This window comes from Rousettus aegyptiacus, unplaced genomic scaffold, assembly GCF_014176215.1.
Source record: "Rousettus aegyptiacus isolate mRouAeg1 unplaced genomic scaffold, mRouAeg1.p scaffold_m13_p_6, whole genome shotgun sequence".
Taxonomy (NCBI): domain Eukaryota; kingdom Metazoa; phylum Chordata; class Mammalia; order Chiroptera; family Pteropodidae; genus Rousettus; species Rousettus aegyptiacus.
This window is the reverse complement of record NW_023416309.1, coordinates 88,782,895-88,805,057: the sequence shown is the minus strand read 5'-3', so window position 1 is coordinate 88,805,057 and position 22,163 is coordinate 88,782,895. Positions and strand designations below refer to the sequence as shown.

The 22,163-nt window shown below is 38.5% G+C and overlaps 2 protein-coding genes, 3 non-coding genes and 2 pseudogenes across 10 annotated transcripts in view; 1 reads left to right on the top strand and 6 right to left on the bottom strand.

The window, feature by feature from the left end:
* The window catches only part of TEX14 (testis expressed 14, intercellular bridge forming factor), a 90,193-nt gene extending 69,793 nt beyond the window's left edge, over positions 1-20,400 (bottom strand). For all 3 annotated transcript variants that reach the window (XM_036222158.1, XM_016123075.2, XM_016123077.2), the window contains exon 1: positions 20,122-20,400. In XM_036222158.1, the coding sequence (XP_036078051.1) occupies positions 20,122-20,156 (35 nt within the window). In that variant the 5' untranslated portion in view covers positions 20,157-20,400. The remainder of the gene's footprint in view (positions 1-20,121) is intronic.
* On the bottom strand, positions 2,729-9,552 carry LOC107499149 (annotated as a pseudogene).
* Positions 8,117-8,279, bottom strand: LOC118604355. Its single transcript, XR_004951685.1, has one exon. It is a non-coding gene; the product is annotated as a U1 spliceosomal RNA (small nuclear RNA).
* On the bottom strand, positions 11,862-12,668 carry LOC107499148 (annotated as a pseudogene).
* Positions 14,227-14,392, bottom strand: LOC118604357. Its single transcript, XR_004951686.1, has one exon. It is a non-coding gene; the product is annotated as a U1 spliceosomal RNA (small nuclear RNA).
* Positions 15,165-15,328, bottom strand: LOC118604353. Its single transcript, XR_004951683.1, has one exon. It is a non-coding gene; the product is annotated as a U1 spliceosomal RNA (small nuclear RNA).
* Positions 20,401-20,964: 564 nt separating the features above from the next.
* Positions 20,965-22,163, top strand: part of RAD51C (RAD51 paralog C) — a 31,900-nt gene continuing 30,701 nt past the window's right edge. For 2 of the 4 annotated variants that reach the window (XM_016123103.2, XM_036222882.1), the window contains exon 1: positions 20,965-21,160. In XM_016123103.2, the coding sequence (XP_015978589.2) occupies positions 21,043-21,160 (118 nt within the window). In that variant the 5' untranslated portion in view covers positions 20,965-21,042. The remainder of the gene's footprint in view (positions 21,161-22,163) is intronic. The other 2 variants (XM_016123104.2, XM_036222883.1) reach the window with 1 other exon arrangement.

The window sequence follows — 22,163 nt, the reverse complement described above, 5'->3', positions numbered from 1 at the left end:
TTGAAAATCTGTGAAGACGTTTTTGTTTCCTGTGTAGTCATGCTAAAATTTACATATTAAAAGTCTTTATTATTTTACTTTTTATTTCTTTATATTACAGTTAGGACATCATATCATTCACGGGAGAAGTATATATAGCTTAGATTTTCCATGAACAATCTCAGAATAGTAAAAGGAACATTATTATTTGTTAGGGAACTGTGGGTTTGACAGAATCGAGAACCACAACCATAATCCAATCGCACCCATATATCCTTTATATAGGAGTAAGAATAACTTAGCTGCTGCTGCTTTGTTTCAAAAGTACAATCAACTCTCCCATCAGTGTTTCCCAAAGTAAAAGCCATCACCATCTGCATCAAAATCATTCACTGAATCAGAATGTCTGCGGATGAGACCTGGGTATATGTGCTTTCAACATGCCCTCAAGGTAACTCTTACACTCTAAAGATTTGATTGTGGTGATGACTGCAAAATTCTGATATACTGAAAATTGAATTGAATTGTACACTTAAAGTGAGTGGATTGTACGATATATGAACTATATCTCAAAACTGTTGAAAGAAAGGAAAGAAGGAAGGAAGAAAGGCAAGGAAGGAAGGAAGGAAGGAAGGAAGAAAGGAAGGAAGGAAGGAAGGAAGGAAGGAAAGAAAGAAAGAAAAGAAAGAAAGAAGAAAGAAAGAAGAAAGAAAGAAAGAAAGAAAGAAAGAAGAAAGAAAGAAAGAAAGAAAGAAAGAAAGAAGAAAGAAAGAAAGAAAGAAAGAAAGAAAGAAAGAAGAAAGAAAGAAAGAAAGAAAGAAAGAAAAGAGAAAGAAAATACAGCCTTTGGAAAAGCAAATATCAGAGAAAAAATAAGAATGCAGTTCCCTGCCACACAGATCACACTGCTCCCTGCATTCGAAGTAATGGCTAGAAATGAGAACTAGCTGGGCCTTTTCACTGCTTCTCCTGGTCCTCACCCTTTAACTCACACTCTGCCCTTAAAGTGCTATTCCCCCCTCCCCGCCCCCCACACACACTTCAGCTAAAGGAACCTAACTCAATAAAACACAGCACAGTGACTGCATTCCAGAAAGCCACCCGGTGAGGGTAAGAAAGAGCAGGTTTCGGGTCCTACAAAAGTAGAACACCTTTATATATAAATTATACTACTCTGATGATGCCACTGCTCACAAGGCCCTAGAAAGCTGGCCCATGCAGGGAACTGACTAGTGGTAGGGGACTAGTTATAAAGAGAGGCTAGTTTTCTGTTCAAATGTACCATAATCTATCCTTCCCAATGAGTGCTATTCCCTTCCAGCTTTTTAGGTGTCTTTTGCTCTCAACATTGTGGAATTTCTCTACAGGAAGCACCCACAACACTTAGTCTTTTTGCTTTCAATAGCAACACCACAGCTTTATAATTTGTAAGAGTGGGCTCCAAGCAACTTCTGGCTCTTCCTGGAAATCAAACTGCCCTTTAAATGAGTGAATTGTATGATATGTGAATTATACCTCAATAAAGCTGTTACCAATATATGTATAAACTACCTTCAAAGGGACAATGGTAACAAAATTGAGGATTCCCATATCTTTCTATTATAATCTGTTGTGCCATACAATTTTTTTCCCACCTTCCCTCCCTGACAGACCTGACTGTGACAAGGACTGAGTTCCAAGGGTGTCTGTATTCCCCTGATCCAGCATGAAGCTTTCTTTGTACACAATATGTATGTTGGCTGAGTTGAATGAACTGGGTATTAAACTAAGAAGGCACTTCCAAAAAGGTTTTCTTAACCTCTGAGCAATGGCTGCAGGGCTGAAATCCATGCATTGCCTTCTGAAATGACTATTTTAAATGTGTCAGGCTTAGGTTCTTAACATAGTTGTTTAAAAAGAGGGATGTGTGGATTAAAAAAAAAAAGTGCACGCACAATGAGTGTTTCCATACTCAGGCAAAGTTAAATATCTATTTCTAATAGTACAAGTCAATTTGACCATGACTCGGAGAAAGTCTCCATATACTGTAGCTTCTCTATTTTTTGTGTGTGAAGCTCTTTATATTAGGTCATGGACCAACACCTGCCTCTCAGTCTCTAGAGCCTGAAGTTACTTCTTTATCACTGCTTGTCCATGGAGCCAAGAGAACTGATTATAAACGAGGTAAAGAGCTACCACTTGAAGTACTAAGACAGCAGTAATACCCTGGTTAAGTCACTTGGAAGTTGTATCTGAGGTTGGTCTATTTTCTGCCAGTAGGTTTTGGGACACAATTAACACCTGTGCGTAACCCTGAGCGCAGTCTAGACTGTGCCTATATTACTGCCTGGCTTTCTCTCTGTCTGGCATTCATAGTTATCTCACCTGCTAGACTGTGGGCCTCTACAGCAGGATCTTTTTTTTTAACTACAAAGAAAATTTGATTTTATATATCACTGGCCGTGAATTTTTGTCATTTTTGTCATTATTACATAAATGCTTCCTAGTGCCATTATCAAAGTGGCAAGACTATTTTATGTCCACAATTCACCTGTGTCTACATAATTTTCATGATTTACATAAATATGCCTATCGGTGATATCTGATGTTCTGCAAATAGCAATGTAGAAGAGATATATTTTAATCATCTTTCATTTGAGTCTCCTTATATAAAAAATAAATACTTGAGAAGTTCTAAGTCTCTAAGATTTTTTTTCGAAATAGGATTTTCAAATGAACTTATAGAAATGGTTGCAGACTGTTAAGATTTTTAAGAAACATTTTCCATGTCCACATCCTGTTGTAATTTCTGTATCATTCTCTCTTTTAGTCGCTTTCCTTTGCCTGAAAGAGGGGCCTGGATAAGAAGAATGTTTTGCTTGACTTCCTTGATGTCCTGAACTTGTAGTTCTTTATTTTTCTTCAACCTGTTCATTGAAAATTTAGCTTGGCATTTGATCTCTTTGACTATCTTCACTGCATCAACAGTTTTATTCCATAACTCTGACAGTACTGGTTCATATCTACATTTTTAAAATTCAAATGAATTATCCACTTTAGGCTCTTTACTAGCCACTTTATGGAATGCTGTAGTCCACCTGACCTTATGAAGACTGCCCTCTTTTTCTAATTTTTATTATTTATTTATTGATTTATTTCAGACTGGTTCCCCTTTATAATTTCCATTTCCATTTTTATGTTTTTCATCTCTTTGTTGAAGTTCTCACTGAATTTATCTATACTTCCTAAAAGATCTTTGAGCATCTTTACAACCAGTGTTTTGAACTCTGCATCTGTTAGATTATTTGACTCCACTGTATCTGCATCTCTGTTCTATTCCCTCATATGGTTTCTGCTTCTTTGTCTTCCCATTTTGGCTGCCTTTTCGTGTCTGTTTCTATGTACTAAGCAAAGCTTCTAAGTCTCCCGGTCTTATTAGTGTGGATTTGTGAAGTAGATGTCCAGTGGCACAGTCCTGAGAGGCGTTCAGCAGGCCAAACTTAGCCTAAGCCTCTACCTCTCCAGGGCCACCTGTTAAGATTCAGCAAGCAATCCACAAATGCTGAGCTTATAGCTGCCTCAAAAGGCCACACCAGAAACCGAGGCCAGCTGCCATCAGTGTGAATCTAGGCGCTGCTAAGCAAGGAGCACCTGACTCGCTGAGGATATACCTGGATGTGGCTTGGGTAGGGCTGCCAGATGGGGGAGGTGGGGTTTCAGGGAATCCTCTGTGTGGAGTGACCTCTGTTATCCAGTTTGATGACGGCACGGCTATGGTGGCACTGTGTCCGCGCACTGAGTGGGGGCCGGGCTTAACTGGGAACAATGAATACCGCTGGGACTTCTGTACAAAGCGAGTCTCACCTAAGCCCTTACTCTGACATTGTCTTCCTGTAAGTCTCTGGTGCCCCCTACACAGCCGAATCAGCACTGGTGCTCAGGGCGAGCAGGTTCGTCACCGCGAAAATCCACTTGCGGATGTGGCCCCTTTAAGAGGCGTCTACTGCTGCCACAGCCTCCGTCTCACTCAGCTGCTTGAGACCAGGCAGCCCCGCATCCTCGCTCTGTCCTACCTTCTGGCATTGCAGAGTGATTTCTTGTATTTCTCCCTAGTTGTATGGCTTCTTCATCTAGATCACAGGTGATTTTTCCTTGCTGCTGCTGCTCCTTGTTTCCATCACAACTTTGATTTGGTCAGCAGAGGGATGAAGAGAGCCTTTATCAACTATGCCATTTTGTCCCTTCCGACTGCCCTCCTTTTTAAAGTTTTAATGACACTTGGGTTTACAGAATCTGAACACCCGGCTATTGTTGCAGAAAAACATTATGCTGTGGCTAGGGTAGATGGGCCTCAAACAGAAATAACATTTCTCAATATGAATATTGAACCTGTATGGGGACCACCGGCCAGAGCAGTTTTTCTTGTTCGTTTCTTTTAAAATAGTCAATATAACACAACATATAATTATTGTATATATTATTTTATCAATTGACTTCATTCTCATTAAAACCAACAGAAAGTATAGTTTTATATTTCTGTATGACGGTCCATCATATTATGGATGGACTATATTCGTAATCATTTCCTATTGCTGGACATGTAGGTTGGTTCGATTTTTCACTACTGTAAATAATTCTCGGTTCTGGGCAGAGACGATCACCTATAAATCTAACTCTCTCCCAAAACCCTATGAAAACTGCAGTAAATAAATTTTTAAAAAGGCAACAACTCTCAAGGACGGTGAGAACAAAGGGGACAGCAGCAACATAATTTTGACAGTTATAAATGATATCTGACTGAACTACATAGACCAGGGACACCCAAATCTTAAGCCGGTTCTGGGGAAAGCTGAAAACTAACCCAGCTGACACTGCAGATTCCTCAAGAAACCTCAGATTTAACAGTATCAGAACCTCTAGAACCAGGTGAAAGATGGGAATACTAGAAACCAGATTGATGAAAAGCTGTTTCAGAAATATCCAAACGTCTCTCCCCCCTCATGCTGCTCGAGAACCGCTTTACCCTGGCACTATTTAGAGTGATGGGAAAGACCGCAGGAGGGTGCAACTACAGCTCTCTGGAGAAGACCCTAAGCTCAGAAGAAAGCTTAAAAGGAGTGTACACAGCATCCAAAGGCTGAAGGCGGAGACCTCCTTCCTCTCATCCTCCATTGGGTGTTTCAGAACACTGGTGAAGGGACCAAAGTTTTGCCATCCCCAAAATGTGCCTTTTCAGCTGGTTATTAAGAAACAAAAGACTCAGAACCTTTGATCCTCTCCTTTTTCTAAGAGATTCTGATGGAAAGGCCTGTGCCAGGAAGGGAATCTTAGCATATTCACCATAGGATTTTTCAAGTTAGCCTAATTTGAATTCAATATGAGAGAAAGATTGCTATTTCCCCCTTCCGAAATCCCATCACTACCCTCTTTCTCCTTCATCCACGATGGCATATAAACCTCAACTGCTGATGCCTCTTAGGATCTCATTACGGCACTCCGAATATGCACTTATAATAGTAAACTTTGGACATTGTCTCCTATTAATATGTCTCTGTTAATTTGATTATTAGCCCAATGGAAGGAAAACTAGGTTTTTTTAGCCCCCACACTTGCAATCAAGCCTTTACCTTCCAGGATACTGGAAGTTTTCTCCGAGGAGTGTGAACACCCTAGAAAAAAGTCCCCAAAATGCTGATATGGGCTTTGTCTACAAAGGCCTAAGCAGATCACCTTGCAGTGAAATAGGAAGGCCACACACATCCCCTTGCCCCTCAGAGCTTCCAATTAGCACCCTACCTGTTAATATGAAGAAACAATCAAGGTCCACTGAACCATTAAGGATGACCAGACATCTAACAAAAGTCTGTAACATGAAAGTGCCAGAGTCAACCAACCAAAAGAAGACAATTTGGAAAAAACAGACTATGCAAAGGGAAGAAAACTAAAAAAGAAAATAAAAACTGTTACTAAAATCCTCAAAGAGATGAGAAGCTCTTACATTTGAAAAACAAGTACAAGAAGCTATACAAAATAGAAACTAAGTACAAAAAAGAGAAGTCTTAATGATACGATTATAGAAATAAAAAATTGAATACATAGATTATGCAAAAAGATAAACAGATGGAAATAGGTTTTTTAAAAATTAGAGCACCACTGTAGCAGTTCTAATATCCAAATATGGAGAGTTCTAGAAAAATTTTAATCTACAAGGAGGAAATCACCAATGAAATAATACAAGAGGATTTTCCAACATGTAAGGTTTCCTGGTTGAAAGGGCCTTCATCGAGCACAGCATACAATGAATGGCTGTAACACCAAGGCATATCAATAGGAAATTAAAAAACAGTGAAAACAAAGAGATGATCTTCAACCTTTCTGAGAGAGAAGAAAAATGTCAGTAACATGTAAGATCAGAAATCAGAAAGCCATCTCAATAGCTTCTGGCAGGTCAAAGTCAAAGTGATACCTTCAAAATTGTGAAGGTAAATTTGATATCCATTTTAATGATTATACCTATACAGTAGGCTGAAAGAGAAATGAGTTTAAGTACAAGAAAAATAGAAGTTGCTATATCTTCAAAAAGAATATCTCCAGGAAAAGAAAATAAACAAACAAACTAGTAAGATTACCTGATATAATTAACCTTGTAGAAAACAAGAGACTATTAAAAGATATAGGAAGAATTAGGAATGGGTAAAAGTAACCAAGTGAAAAAAGATAAATGGAGGAGAAAAAAAACTACCCAAAAGAAACACAAAATTAAAGAAAATTAAGTGACATTCAATGACAATGCTTTGTTGTGAATGTTTACATAGGAATAAACACAATATTGATTTAACCGAATGGTTTTTAAACTATATTAAGAAAAACAGAGAAGAGATGGTGGTTTAACAAGAGGGCTATATTCTCAATTGGCATTACTGAAAACAGACAATGTCAAAAATAGGTGTCTCAAAGGATACTATTGCACACATTTGTTTAGAAACATGGAGGTTTGGAAATGTCAGTAGAATTAAATTTTAGTTGCTTTAGAATCTCCCTCTAAGGGAGACGTGGAGGATGGGAAGAGGTGGGCAAAGAACTCGATTTATAAACCTAAAGGGACTATTTGACTTTTTAAACAAAGTATGTTACTCTGATACAATTTCAGAGTATGTTATAAAATATCTGTATTTTGTCTTTCTCATGATTTAGTTTTAAACGGAGTCCCAGAAATAGTACTCAGGTGACTATTTTTTAATTATCAGGTATTTAAACCTAAAAGCCAATTGAGATCATATTTTTAAAACCAGGCCCCTGGAGATACTGTAAACCTGTTCGAATTGCTGAGGGTCTGGAAGGGACTGGAAGTACAGATGGACAAGGATTCATTCTAAGAAGCAGCAGCAGGAACTGCTTCTATAAGACAGGTGAGCATGAGTGTGGAGATCACTGAAAATCCTCAGAATAGCTGGATTTGGGAACTAGGAAGGACCAGAACATACAATACCCTAAAATGGAAACATAATCAGCAGCATAAAAAAGATGTCATCTGCAGACACACTCCAGTTGCCAGTAACTGTTTGACAAAGACACTGCTAGGGCCTTTAGAAATACCCAGATCCAATTCAGGTGTAACACCATATGGTAAAGAAGAGCTGAATTTGTTCAATTTACTGTTAACTCTCTGAAATATAAGGAATTAACAGAAGATGGTGGCTTCCTAAAACCAGGGTTCAAAAGCCCTAAATTGGATGCACTGCAGAGAAAAACAGCTGTTTAAAAGGGTAACATACCCTGGTTATTTCAACCCCCTCAAGAATCCAGATTTTAAATTGACCCCAGAGAATGACAACAAACCAGTCAGAAATAAACTTTAATCTTTCTTTTTTCATCATAGACAAAATTAGGAGAAAGTAAATAAGTTAGTACTCCATTGCCACAAATTAGGTGGCCCAGTTTTCCTGCTTAACTCTACCAGTCTGAAAAATGGGTCAAATAACAACTCAGCAACTCTCCAGGGTAAGCCAGGAAACCGCCCCCACCTACAACACAAAGATGTTCCCAAACAAAATTTTCTCTAAGTGAAAACCCTAGTACCCAAAACTTTGCAGTAATTTAAACTTAATCAACACTGCTGCTAAACACAATTGAGCCTTCTTTTAGAACACAAAAGTGCCAGGGGAGAGCGTGAACGCAGTCCCCCACTGCCACAAATTATGCAGTCGAGCTTCCCACATTTAGGGAAATGACAGAGGCCAGCACATTCGGAGTGCAATGGGTGAGCCTCGCCCTGGGAAAACCACCTTTGTGATCATGGTATTTCCCTGCCAGGTAAGTATGAATTTTTCGAAACTGTGGTCTTCATAGTCCCGTGTTCATAGTACTTTTTAGGTATGGTTCTAATGTAAACTTTTCCCTAAAAAAGCTCCATAGCTGACAGAAAATTAAATCAAGCACTCTGAAACTCTTGCAAACATTGGCAGTCTTTTGAAAGTTCCTCAAACCACATCCCGAAATACACGAGGGTGGGAGAAGCTGTCTTTCCCAGTCTGAACTGGAATTTTTCATCTAGGCATCACATGTCTGACTCACAAACTCACTTCCTAGGCTTTGCCTTTCTAGGAATCTGCCTTTCCTCTTGCTTTGAAAAAGAAAGCACTGCCTACAAAGAACCTATTAGCATATGATAACTCCTGCAGTTTTTGTTTTGTAGACAGCTAGAAACTATAAACTTTTCTTTCTTAAGTGTTGGAAATCATACACATAGCTTGCAAGTGTGAATCATTCTAACAGTAATAATAACAATGTTAATAGTACCACATATATGATACTATATGCCAGACACTGTTCTGACTCTTTTACATAAAATAACTAATTTAATCTTCATAACTACCCTATGAGGTACCAACTATTGTTATCTCTATCTTTACAGATGTAGAAACTGAGGCAGAAAAAGGTTAAGTAAATTTCAGTGTCACACTGTAATTGTGGACTCCAGCCAAAATCCACTTGATGAGTGAATCCTCAGAATGCTTAGACTAACCCATTTCATACATTTACTGCATTCCTATTGTTGGAGCTTTAAGAGTGGAAAGTGTGTAAGAATCAATCCCTGCCGTCAAAGAACTCAGAGGCTATGAAGAAGAGAAGGCAGATTAAAGTGAAAAATCTGAAAATTTCCCTGACTTTTCTCCTTACCCCTAATCTCAAATGAGAATTCCTAGCCTGTGATGGTTTCTTGAAGCAGAAGCAGAAGCCAAGGGATGGCTCCTTCCCAATCCTGGCTGCTCTAGAGAAATAAGAGATTATTAGAGCAGGGAATTAGAGCAGGCTCCCTGGAAGGGACAATATTGGAGGCAGGTCTCAAGTGGGCAGACACAGTGTGATGGTATTTATGAAAGGAAGGATAAAAGATCTGGAAAGAAATATAGAATAAACAGATTTCAGAGGAATGTGAAGGAGGGTATTTATGGGTGCTATTTATCAAGAAGCCAATTTATGTATAATTAAAATAAACATTAAGAAATAAAATAAAAGGGGGGGGTAGGACTTGGTCATGTAAAGATGGGTACCATAGGCCATGAGGAATGTGTCCTACCTAGATACAGCCATGTTGCTCTTAGAGATGGGGCATGGGGGTGGGGGATTCCTGTTCATGGAGAACAGGCTCAAAAAGGAACAACAGGGTGTGATAAGGGACTCTAAATACTAGGACTTCTCAGTTTAGGCTTTGGTTGCTAAGCAAATGGAGTCTTTTGAAGGTTTCTGAGCAGAGGAATTAGAGGTTCTAGAAAAATTAATCTACCCATAGTGCTAGGACAGTTTGAGAAAGAGATGAAACAAAGAACTGTAAGTTGGGAGAGAAAAGGAAGGGGATAGAGGACCCTGTAAATCTGGCTGAAAGGATGGGTCAAGGTCAGGGTCAAGATAAGGGCCCTGTGCTTAGAAGGGCTCCACATTTGGTTTAATACTCTGCTACTGACATCTCGAAATTCTTAATCATTTTATTACAAGGAGCTCTCATTTTCATTTTACACCAGGTCCATAAATTGCTTAGCTACGAGAAGAGAGATGATGTAGTGCATTTGGAGATATGGAGCAAAAGAGTCCTACTCAATAAGACAACCCAACTAAAGCTTAGGACAAAAATAATCTGAATAGACATTTCACCAAAGATGATATATGGATGAACAATAAAGACATGAAAAGATACTAATATTATTAATACTTAGAAAATGCAAATTAAAACCACACCTACACACAATAAAATGGCTACACTTCAAAGAAGCTGGCAATACCAAATGCTGGCAAGAATACAGAGAAACTGAGACCCTTGTGCATTGCTGATGGGAATGTAAAATTGTAAAGTCACTTTGAAAAAGTTTGTTAGTTACTTCTTTTTTTAATTAAAAGTATAGTGGACAAACAATATTATATTAGGTTCAGTTGTACAACATAGTAATTTGACAATTATATTTCTTATAATGTGATCACCACAATAAGTCTAGTAACCATCTGTCACTATACAAAGTTATGATAATATCGACTAATTTCCCTATACTGAATATTATATCCCCATGGCTTATTTTTTTTAATAACTGGAGGTTTGTTCCTTATTCCTCTTCACTCTTTTTACCCATTCCTTCACTCCAGCAGTTTTTTAAAAAAGTTAAACATACACCAGATGACTGAGCCATTCTACTCATTATGTGTTTACCCAAGAAAAATGAAAACATATACCTACACAATGACATATATGCAAATGCCCAAAACAGCAATATGCATAATAGCACAAAACTACAAATAACCCAGGTATCAAGAGAAGGATGTATAGAGAAAATGTGGTATATCCATATGTAACAAAATACTATTTAACAATAAAAATAAATAATGATAAAGGTGGCGGTGTGAAACTCAAAAACATTATGCTATGTGAAAGAAATCAGACACAAAACACTATTTACTATATGATTCCATTTTATATGAAATGTCTAGACAAGACAAATTTATATGGAGAGTAGATCAGTTGTTGCCCATGGCTAGGATTGGGGCATTCGAACAAAAAGCAACAGCAAATGGGCCCAGGGGAATATTTTTTTTGGAGGGAGGGGGATAGAGGTCATAAAATTTTCTAAAACTGGACCGTGATGATGGTTGGGCAATTGTTTAAATGTACTAATCATTAAACTATATATAATGGATGTTATGTGTATATTATACCTCAATAAACCTGTTAAATATGTCAAGAAAAAATAAAGCCATTACCTTTAGAGATACATACTGAAATAATAATGGCTGAAACACTATGATATGTGAGGTTTATTTCAAAATAGTCATTGTTGGGGGTTTAGCATATGGTTATAGATGAAACAAAACTGGCCTTCGTTGATCATTGCTGAAGCTGGGTGTGGTTAAATGGGAGTATATTATTCTATTTTAGTTTACGTTAGAAATTTTTCATAATAATGGCTTTTAAAAAAAGTTCCAAGGAGACCACCCTTTCCCTTATGATTTTGAGTACTTTGATATGTTGATACCCTAGTCTTCCCATCTGGGAATGGGAGTGGGTAGAGGAGAGAAGCAGGAGGGACAGCCCCCTTGATCCTATATTTCACAGGTTAAGAAAGGTATTAAAAGTACAGATTGTATTTGGGGATCATCTTTTTTTCCTTTCTTTCCTCTCATATCCCACATTCAATCCTGAGGGATTGAATTAATTAATAATGCTGTTTTAAGTCTTCTTGGTTTTTCCCTAAAATTATGTTCAGAGTCTGACCACTTCTCATTACCTCCAGGGCTACCCTTTTGATAAAAGCCATACTCATCTGTCTAGAAGTTTGCAGTAGTCTCCTAACTGATCTTCCTTCTTCCCTCCTTACTCCCTCAGTCTACTAACATAATAGTCAGGGATACTCCTAAACCTTAAGTCCAATCATGCCACATTTCTGCTCAAAACTAATCTAACACAATTCTGAAGAAACAGAAGAGGAGGGAATATTTCCCAATTTATTTATTTGCTTGTTTATTTATTTATTTTTTTACTGGAAGTAGGATTTATTGGCAGGTGTGAGTAAGGAGCAGCACTGAAGCCCTCAGTAGTGCAGGGTCCGCCAATTGTCCAAGGGACCATGATTAGGGATGTATTTGACCCCACAGCCATTTGAGATAAGCCGCTTTTTAGCCACTACATCCTCAAACTTGTCTGCATTAAAGCATCACTTCTTGGAGATGTGGATTTTCTGTAAGCCAGGTAACTTGAACTTGGTCCTGTATAGGACCTCAATCACATGCTCCTACTTCTGCAGCTTGGTACAGCGGACATGGTGACATGGCCAATGTAGCCCCTGGACACTATGCCCTAGGGCTTTCCAGAGGCACCCCACATACACCTGTCTTGAGCCTTCAGCCTCGGCACAGGACAACAGCTTGTTGATGAGAATGGCATGGAAGGGGCAGAGCTGCACTCCTATACGAAAGCCGTCTTGGCCACAGCTTTTCACCATGTATTTGTTTGCACCAATACGGGAAGCCTCTAGGGCTTCAAAGGAGAGCTGCTCACAAGCATCTGACATCATGTAGCCACAGAGTGGGAACTCACCCACTTTTGCCTTTTTCCACTACAGGTCAAAGATGCAGATCTTGGCATTAAGGACACCTCGGCAGAAGGGAGCGTTTGGGAACCACTTGTTCTTACAATATCTTTAACTCTGGGCGATGAGGGGGACCATGGCAACAACAGAATCTTCAGTGAAGCCTGGAAGGGCCAATTTATTTTATGAAACCAGCTTTACTCTGATACTTGAGCCAGATAAAGACCGTATAAGAAAACTACAGACTATTATCTTTCATGGACATAGACACAAAATTCCTTTAAAATTGCAAACCAAATCTAGCAATGTCAAAAAGGATAATACTTCATAATCAAGTGGGGTTTATCTCAGAAATGCATGGTTGGTTTAACATTACAAAATCAATCCGTATAATTCAGCGTATCGACAGATTAAGTAGATGTAGAAAACAGTTAACAAAATTCAACAACCATTTATGATTAAAAAAACAACAAAATACGAGTAGCTTGATAAATGGTATCTATGAAAATCCTACAGCTAATATACTAAATGGTGAAAGCCTGAATGCTTCTCCTCCAGATTAGAAAAATAAGCATGACTACTTTAACCACTTTTATTCAATACTGAACTGAAGATCCTCACTAGAGCATAAAGCAAGGAAAATAAAGTAAAAGAAGTAATACTGTCTTTATTCACATGACATAATTTATGTAGAAAATCCTAAAGCATTTACCCCCCAATCCTACTAAAACTTATAACTAAATTTAGCAAAATTACAAGATTAATATATGAACGTAGAAAAAAAATTAAAAATACCATGTATAAGTAGTAAATACTTCACAAGTCCCTATCGCTCACATTTCTCCCTACCCTTTCTTCTATCACCCTCCACAGTTTATAACATCATTAATTAATTATTTTAATGGATAGAAGGGGCAAAATCATAACATTTTCTTTTAAACCCCAAAGCCTTGCTAATATTCTCATCTTTCCAAGTGAGATGTCAATAAGCAGTAAAGGTATATGATTTAAAATTACTAAGGAAAATAGTTGAACTAAAAATTGTTCTATATGTAATAAAGGATAGAAGAGGCAAGATACTGGGGAGTGCCAGCTGAGTCTCTAGTATAAATACCAGCATAGACATATAATTTATTGAGGTAAATCTGAAGAAATAATTAAGAGTTATGGGACAAGATGAGAAAGGGTGGGTCAGGGGGAGTTTTATTTTTCAGGCTGGGCCTCTTAATGTGGTGTTTCTAAAATCACATGCATAATGCTACTTTCATAAAAATTATTTTGGGGAGGAAACAAAAACATAAATCAAGGTCTAGGAGAAAACACAAAAGACTGTCACCCCTCTTATAACTACTCAGCTCAGGAAAGTATAAGCTATAAATTATAAACTCTGAGACTTCTGCAAAATAATCTATCACTTAACGCTCTTACTCAGCAAACAGAAGAAAGTCCCTCTTAAATTCCATACCCCCTTTTATCCTCTACTCTATCTTCGCCAGAACTCTCTTCCATCTACATCTTGGTAACTATCAGGTACAAACAAGATGCAGATATCTTAGAGTGGTGCAAAATCAGCCCTCTACTGGCCAAAAGGATAATTGCACCTCACTCTACCAGACACCTCAGTACTTAGGTGAACCACGACACACGCAGAAAGCTCTGCCCACATTGACACAATAACCTTTTAGCTAGAATAAAATAGGGGAGAATATGAACGCAGTTCCCCACTACCACAAATTATGCAGTCGAGTTTCACACATCTGGACAAATCTCAGGGGTCAGCACACCTGGCGTAGAATGAGTGAGCCTTGCCCTGGGAAAAACCACCTTCGTAATTATGGTTTCTCCCCTGCCAGGTTACGTATGAATTATTGGTGCTGCCTGACATCTCAACCTCAGATTCCAAATACTCAACACATATGGTCACTCTCTTCATGCACTCTTTAGATAATACGTCATAATCAAGTGGGGTTTTTCTCAGAAATGCAAAGTATATCTCGGAAAATCAATCTGTATAATTCAGCATATCAATAAAGACTTCTCCAAACTGTAAAAAGCCAGACCATAACATTTTGAATACTGTAATGTTTGCAAAAATCTGTGAACAAGACACTACGCTCTTTTACATACTCCAGGCATCTTTTTAGTTATGTCATTCTACATCTCCTAACAAATCTATCTGCGGGTTTTGTTGATGGAGTAGGCTGAATAATGGTTTATCAAAAATATCCAAATCTTAATGCCCGTAATTTGTGACCCTATTACCTTACTTTGTGGCAAACCAAATTTTGCAGGTGTGATTTGAGATAAGGAGAGAATTATCTAAGTGGGCCTAACAAAAGAAAGAAGCAGAAAGCCAAAGAAAGAGGTCAACAGAAAGTAACCCAGAGAAGATGATAAATCATTGTAGGCTGTGCAAATGGAGGTAGGGGCAACAACACAAGCAAGGAATACACAAACTAATTTTGAACCTACTCTTGCATAAAAAATAAAAAGTTCCTCTCTAGAGGAAAAGGAACCATGAAGCTTTCATAACTAACCACTAAAAGTTAGAAGAAAAAAAAAAGCATTCACGTCCATATAAAAAACAGAACTAAAGGCAGCCAACAACCCATTCTTTTTTTCAACAAGTTACATCAGGGGAGAGCGCGAACGCAGTCCCCCACTACCACAAATTATGCAGTCGAGTTTCCCACATTTGGGGAAATCGCAGGGGTCAGCACACCCGGAGTGCAATGGGCAAGCCTCGCCCTGGGGAAACCACCTTCATGATCATGGTATCTCCCCTGCCAGGTAAGTATGAGTTCATAGTGTTGCCTGGCACCTCACCATTAGATTTAAATCACTCTTAAGATAGGATTACTTTCCTCACACATCCTATTGATCCTCTACGTTCCAGAATAAAGAGTCCCCAAACTATAATTATCATGCAGCAATATTCTGTGTATCTGGAGGGTGGCAAAATCTTTGGAAATGTATGTCTAGTGTAAGCATGACCAGTAGTCACTGCGCTCATCTGCATATTCCACACCCCTTTGCTGATCTCATTCAGTGCGTCCTTTTCCTATTATAGTGGTGCTATTCATAAAAAACAAAGGTAAAGACGTTCTACAGATGTAAAGATAAACAACATAAATCCCTTCCTTCGAGGGCTTAGCGCTAATGACATCTCAGTGATGTCTGGCACAGCTCAGAAAGCCGCTATTCACATAACTGAAAGAACAAGTCTGAAAAGGTGAAATCTGGCAAAACTGCATTTGAAAACGCAGCCCATGTATTGCTAAAAATAGATTATCGGTTCAAAGTTTCAAGCACAAGTACAAAATTTGCCCTCTTTCAGATATGCGGCAAATGGTCACCCTTACTTGCAAAATCAGTTGCACCAACAAATTCTAATTTTGAAGTGTTCAAGGTAGGGAAAAGCTTGTGCAGCACTCCCTCCTACACACACTGGGGGAAGTTGCAGGGATCCACACAGCCAGGGTGTAATGACGGCCTTCACCATTGGAAATCACCTTTATGATAAGAGTGCCTTGCCTCCGAAGCAAGATTAAGTTGTGTTTCTACATATCCTTAAATCCTTCCACGCTCAGTACTATAAGCACAGGGTTGTCTGTGGTTTTTCACTGGTGCCTCTGAAATCCAGAACAAGACTAAGGGAGAATCCATCCTACGAGAAACTCCTGAGCCATCCTTGACTCATATTACACTCTTCAAAAACAATATATCCCATCTCCAGCAATGGTTAATAATTCACGTATTCCCATGTCCACGATGTCAGGTGATTGTCGAGGCAACACATATACTAAAATTGAAACAATACAGCCCCTGTGCAAGAATGATATGCAAATTTGCGAACCTTCCATGTTTTAAAAAAAATATATGTATATATATATTTACACATGTATAAAATCAGTCTTCTCAATCTGTTTCCTATTTCACTGTAAATTAGAATTGGAGTTCCCTGGTTTAACTGTTCTTCGGTTGTCTCCTCAAGATCTCACTAGAACCACCCGATTTTCCAAGTCTTTTTATCTTTCAGAACTCTTCTGGTGTTCTCTCCTCTGCCAAAATAAATTAAGAGTTCTATGTCTTTAGTTTTAAATCTTTAGAACATGAGGAAATAATGCTGTTTAAAAAAAAATCTTATTAAAGATTAACATGCAATAACTGACAATATAGAAGTGTCTTAGACAGAGAGAAAAAAATATTGTGGGGAATGGGGGGATACTATATAATACGAGCTGCAACTATTTCTGAAGTATGACCCTTTGACAGTCTACCAGTTTGATTTTTATAGACTTTCTCCTCCAAAGAAAGTATTGTGCAACGTATACACACATATATCCATCTACATAAACATATACCTATATAATCTATAAACAAAACATCTACATTTGATTTTGTGAAATAAAAGTTAAGGTACTTTGAAATCTTGTTGGGAACCATTTATGTAAGGGAAAACAGTGGTGTCTATGAATTAGATAACTGCTACCACCAAACAACTCTTAAATTCAAAATACTATTTTCAGAACACATGTGACCAACAGTGCTTTCTTAAATAACACAGAGGCCTTAAAAAGGCCCATAGGTCTTCACAAGGCTAGTTTCAATATTTCACAAGAACTTCATTGTCATTGGCCTAGTTATCAAAATATTCATCCAAGGCAGTCTGCCTTATGGCAAAACGGTGAATATCCCTCTATTCTTTTGTAGCTCAAGCAGGTTAAGAAAAAAATCATTGCTATAATCCTCACAGAAGCAGACCTTAATATCCTTTGAGGAGAACCACATTCCTTTGATTAGAAAAATATAAGAAAATATGTTTGTTAAATATGAACATAAGTTAGCATAGAAAAAGTGAGGAAGTTTCTTAGTTCATTTTATAAAACTCTGCTGCCAAAATCAAAGTAAATGTAATAATCTGTGAACAAAAATGCAAAACTCTTAACTAAATCTATAAAATCTTTATGCACTGAATCTAGTAGGATATTAAAAGAACATACACAATAGCTAAATAGGTTTTATACCAGGAATATAGGATCTAGCACATAAAATACATGAGAAAAGTAGCATTTTATATAGATGGAGGAAAAGATTACCTCATACAGAGTGCTTACAAAATTGGCTCACCACTGGTAAGGGGAAAAATTGCTTCTATCCTCCTGCTTTACATTAAACAATTAAAATACATTAAAATATCCAAGTTACATCATAAACTAAATGTAGAAAAAATAGATTATGCTTATAAATTGACAAAAAGACAGACTTCCTAAGTATGTTACTAAAGTCAGAAATAAATACAAACTTTTACTAGACTTGTATACACAAACCTCAGTAAAGTAGAAAACCTCATAAAGTTTAAATACACATGACAAGATGCTAAGATATTTCCAATATAAAGATTAGACAAATAGCCTGTATGATAGAGTATGCATATGAGAATAGGCAGCATATGGAGGAAGAGCATGGGTTTTGATGTCAGATAAAGCTGAGAATATTTGGCTTACAGTAAGCACAATAGGTAGTTATTGTTTCTGATAATAAAAAAAACCATAGACCTATTACAAATATATTTTAAATTAAAGAAGTCCAATTAAAAAGTGGGAAATATATATACCTATGTTCATAGCAGCATTATTCACAATAGCCAAGAGGTGGAAGCAACCCAAATGTCCAGAGAAATGGATATACAAAATGTAATATATATATAATAGAATATTATTTAGCCTTAAAAAGGAAGGAATTCTGGCATATACTATAACATGATGAACCTTCAGGACATTATGCTAAGTGAAATAACCCAGTTACAAAATGACAAATATTATATGATTCCAGTTATGTAAGGTATCAAAAGTAGTCAAATTCATAGAAACAGAAAGTGGAATGGTGGTTGCCAGTGGCTGGGGAAGGGGAAACAGGGAGTTGTTTAATGGGCACAGTTTCAGGTTTGCAAAATTAAAAAGTTCTGGAGAGTGGCTGCCCAATATTGTGAATATAATTAACACAACTGAACCATACACTTAAAAATGGTTAAAATGGTACACTTTATGTTATGTGCATTTTACCATTATCAGAAATTAGAAATGGGCAAAGGATATAAATGAGATGGTTACAATTACAAAATATATTTGGCCAATACAGTTATATAAAAATATTTTTAACCTCTTTAGGTAATAAAAGATGATAACTATTTAAAGTTCATTATACCTCAATAAAAAAGGAAAAAAAATACCATTTACAGACTGCTAAGGGCAGTGCTGGGGTGGAGGTGGAAAAATCAACCCTCATATGCTGTTAGTAGGAGTCTAAGTGGTGCTAACATTTGGTAATATGATTTAAAATGAAAATGTGCATACTCTGACCCAGAAGTTCTACTTCCAGAAATGTATCGAGAGAGAGAGAGAGAGAGAGAGAGAGAGAGAGAGAGAGAGAGGGAGGGGGGGGGGGAGAGAGGAGGGAACCAACACACTACTTCATCACAGCAAAAAACTGAAAATAATTCAACTGATGGGCCTCAGGACAGAATTGTACGGAATCATTAAACTTAATTCTCAAATAAGTTTGAATCACAAGGGAGAAGCCTTTTGTCAAAACGTTAAGTGAAAAACAAAAGATATGCAAAATTCTTCACTACTTAATCAGATGTATGTAAAATAAATATGAACTTGTAAAAAGATTAAAATAAACCAAAAATGTTAACATTATTATCTGAGTTGAAGAAAAGGATTGAGTCAGTTTTATTTTCTTCTTTATATTTTCTGTATTTTATTTGTTTTCTACAAATAGATACCTCCTAAAATTATATATTTTCCACTATATTTAAGAGTACAAAACAGAAAAATATAGGGAGAGGATATCAATCATCTAATCATCCATTCTTTTAACAAACATCTACTGAGCTAGGGACTCTAGGTAAACAACAGTAAAATCCACATGGTCCCTACTCAATTGAAGCTTTCAGTCTAGCTGGGGAGACATGTTCAATAATCACACACAGGCAGTAGGGGCTATGAAAGTCTTTAAGGGGAAGATCAGACCTAATTTTGAGGGGTTTGTTGGAGGCAGAGATTCAGGGTCAGAGGAGTCAATGAAGGCTAGGATTTGAAGAGTAAATAATAGTTACTTGGGTGAAGCAAGGATCGATAGTATTATAGGCATGTGCAAAGGCTCTGTTGTGGGATGCAGTCTGGCACCCACAAGGAATTAAGGCCAGAGTGGTTGGAGTGTAGAAAGTAAAAAGAGAGGAAAAGAATGCAGCTAAGTAGGTAAACAGGAACCAGAACCTGCAACGCTCTCTTTAAGTCTTAATAAAAAATATGGTCTTTATCCGAAGAGCAAAATAGTGAACTGAAATGTACTATAGAAAGTACACTCTGACTACAGCATAGGAGAATAGACAGACTAGAAGGGAGAAGACAAGATGCACAGAGACTAGCTAAAAGGCTCTTGCAGTACCCGTAAGAGAAATGGTGGGAGCTTGGCCTAGAGGAGCCATGAATGTAAGATATTTTAGAGAGAAAATTGATACGATTTGTGGATCGTCGCCAAAAGGTAGGAAATGAGTTACTCCATGAAATAAATCATAACTCACCTAGACAAGGGAAGGCTTCGTAAACCTCCTTCCATACCGTCCCTTAAAGTCCTCTATTTCAGAAGCGGTCCCTTCCCAACTCTGTACCAGAACTGAAGCTCTTGCGGAGCCCCGACTACTCCCTCTCAGGTCAAAGGGAGCCCATGCCCAGCCCACTGTGGGGATATTACTTGCTTACTTCTCCAGCTACTTCTTAAGCTAGGCAGGCCGTGAAGAACTAACGGACTCAGAAACCATCTTGCTCCAGACTGGACTCGCGGAAAGGCGTGGGTGGGTGCGGGGATTGGGCGCCGAGCGCCCCCCGCGCCTGGCTGGCCCACAATCCCTCGCGTGGGCGGGAAAGGCGAGGGGCACAGGCAGGGTGGGGGTGGGGGTGGGGTGGACAGCAGGAGAGGAGAGCCAAGAGACTGGAACCCTATAATGAGGAAGTAGATTAATCCTTTAATAATAGTCCCATACCCTAAATCGGTGACTTGTTCGTGTGTGTGTGTGTGTGTGTGTGTGTGTGTGTGTATGTGTGCGCGATACTCTCACTCGAGGGGCTGTCCTATTAACAACCCTGAGGTTTCCACCCAACGGTCCAGGGTGGAGGTGAGGAAATGTGTGTAGGGCTCACTGGGCCTGACTTTCAAACCTGCAGTCTTCATTGATCTCTATCTACTCTAAGGATGTACGTTTAACGGGGAAACCCTAAATGAGATTTCAAAGAAAAAACAAATGGTGTCAACATATGCAAATTTAGCGTGCCTACACAGAGCGGAAAAGCCCAAGGCCGCGTGCAACCAGCCCGCAAACCCCGCCCCTTCCGCTTTACGTCTGACGTCACACGGCGAGGCCCGGCGCAAGCGTGCGGAGTTCCGCTGCCCGGACTTTAGCAGCTGTGGGTGTGAGTGACTTCGCGCGTAGGCGTTCGGCTTTGAAATGCAGCGGGATTTAGTGAGTTTCCCCCTGTCCCCAGCGGTGCGGGTGAAGCTGGTGTCTGCAGGTTTCCAGACTGCTGAGGAACTCCTAGAGGTGAAACCTTCTGAGCTCAGCAAAGGTAACGACTCCGGACGGCAAGCTGAGGCAAACTGGCCGCCGTCTTTACCGCCTTCATCTCCATTCTTCCTTCTGCAGCCCAGCTACAGAGTCTGCTTCCGCCCACAGCTGCGTTTACAGCGTGAAAAAGCTCATTGACTCCTCTTAAACATGATTTCAGAGGTTAGAACTGTGGCCTTGAAAACGTTTACTAATTCCTTTCTCTGCCAGTGCCTACTGAATACTCTGAGCGTTATCTCATTTACATTCAAAAGAACTTACTTGCTTGGATTATGTCCAATGCTTAGATGAAGGAATTGATGCTTAAGGAGGTTAAGTAACGTAAGGTCGGGGCCAGGAAGTCGTGAAACCACAATTAGAACCCAGACGGTCTATTTAATTTTCGCTTTTTTTCCCAAATCCAAGAGACAGATTACATTTGAGAAATGATTTGTGATATAATACTACAGACACTGACAATGAAAAAGGGAGTAGTCTCCAGAATCTGAAGAAAACGGTAGAAAGAAAAAAAAAATCACTTTTTAATGTAATTAACTGGAAAAAAAGACAAAATCCCAAACCTCCCATTCCAGAACACTGTAGATAATACGTTCGTGAGAACTTCTGCAGCCTGAGGTATATAGGAAAATGCCATCTGGAGTCATTTTCACTGTGCACATTACATTACGGGTATGCCTAAAACTGTGCTTTTAAGATAGAATTTTAAGTCTTTGCCCTTAATGTAAAACGAGGAGGTTTCGATTCACCGCTCAAGAATTAATGCTGTAGACCCAATGTTAACTGTTTGTTTTCAATCTCACAAGGCACACTGTGTCCCCCAAAGTTTGATGAGCTCTTTTTCTTTCAACATGTTGGTGTTACAAAAAAGAGATGAGAGAATCTGAATGATATTAATAGCTAACAATTATTGAGCATTTTGGATGGCCTTGGTATTCTTCCAGGCTTTTTACATGTATTGTCTCATTCCCATTTTATAGAAGAAATCTGAAGTGCAAAAAAGTAAC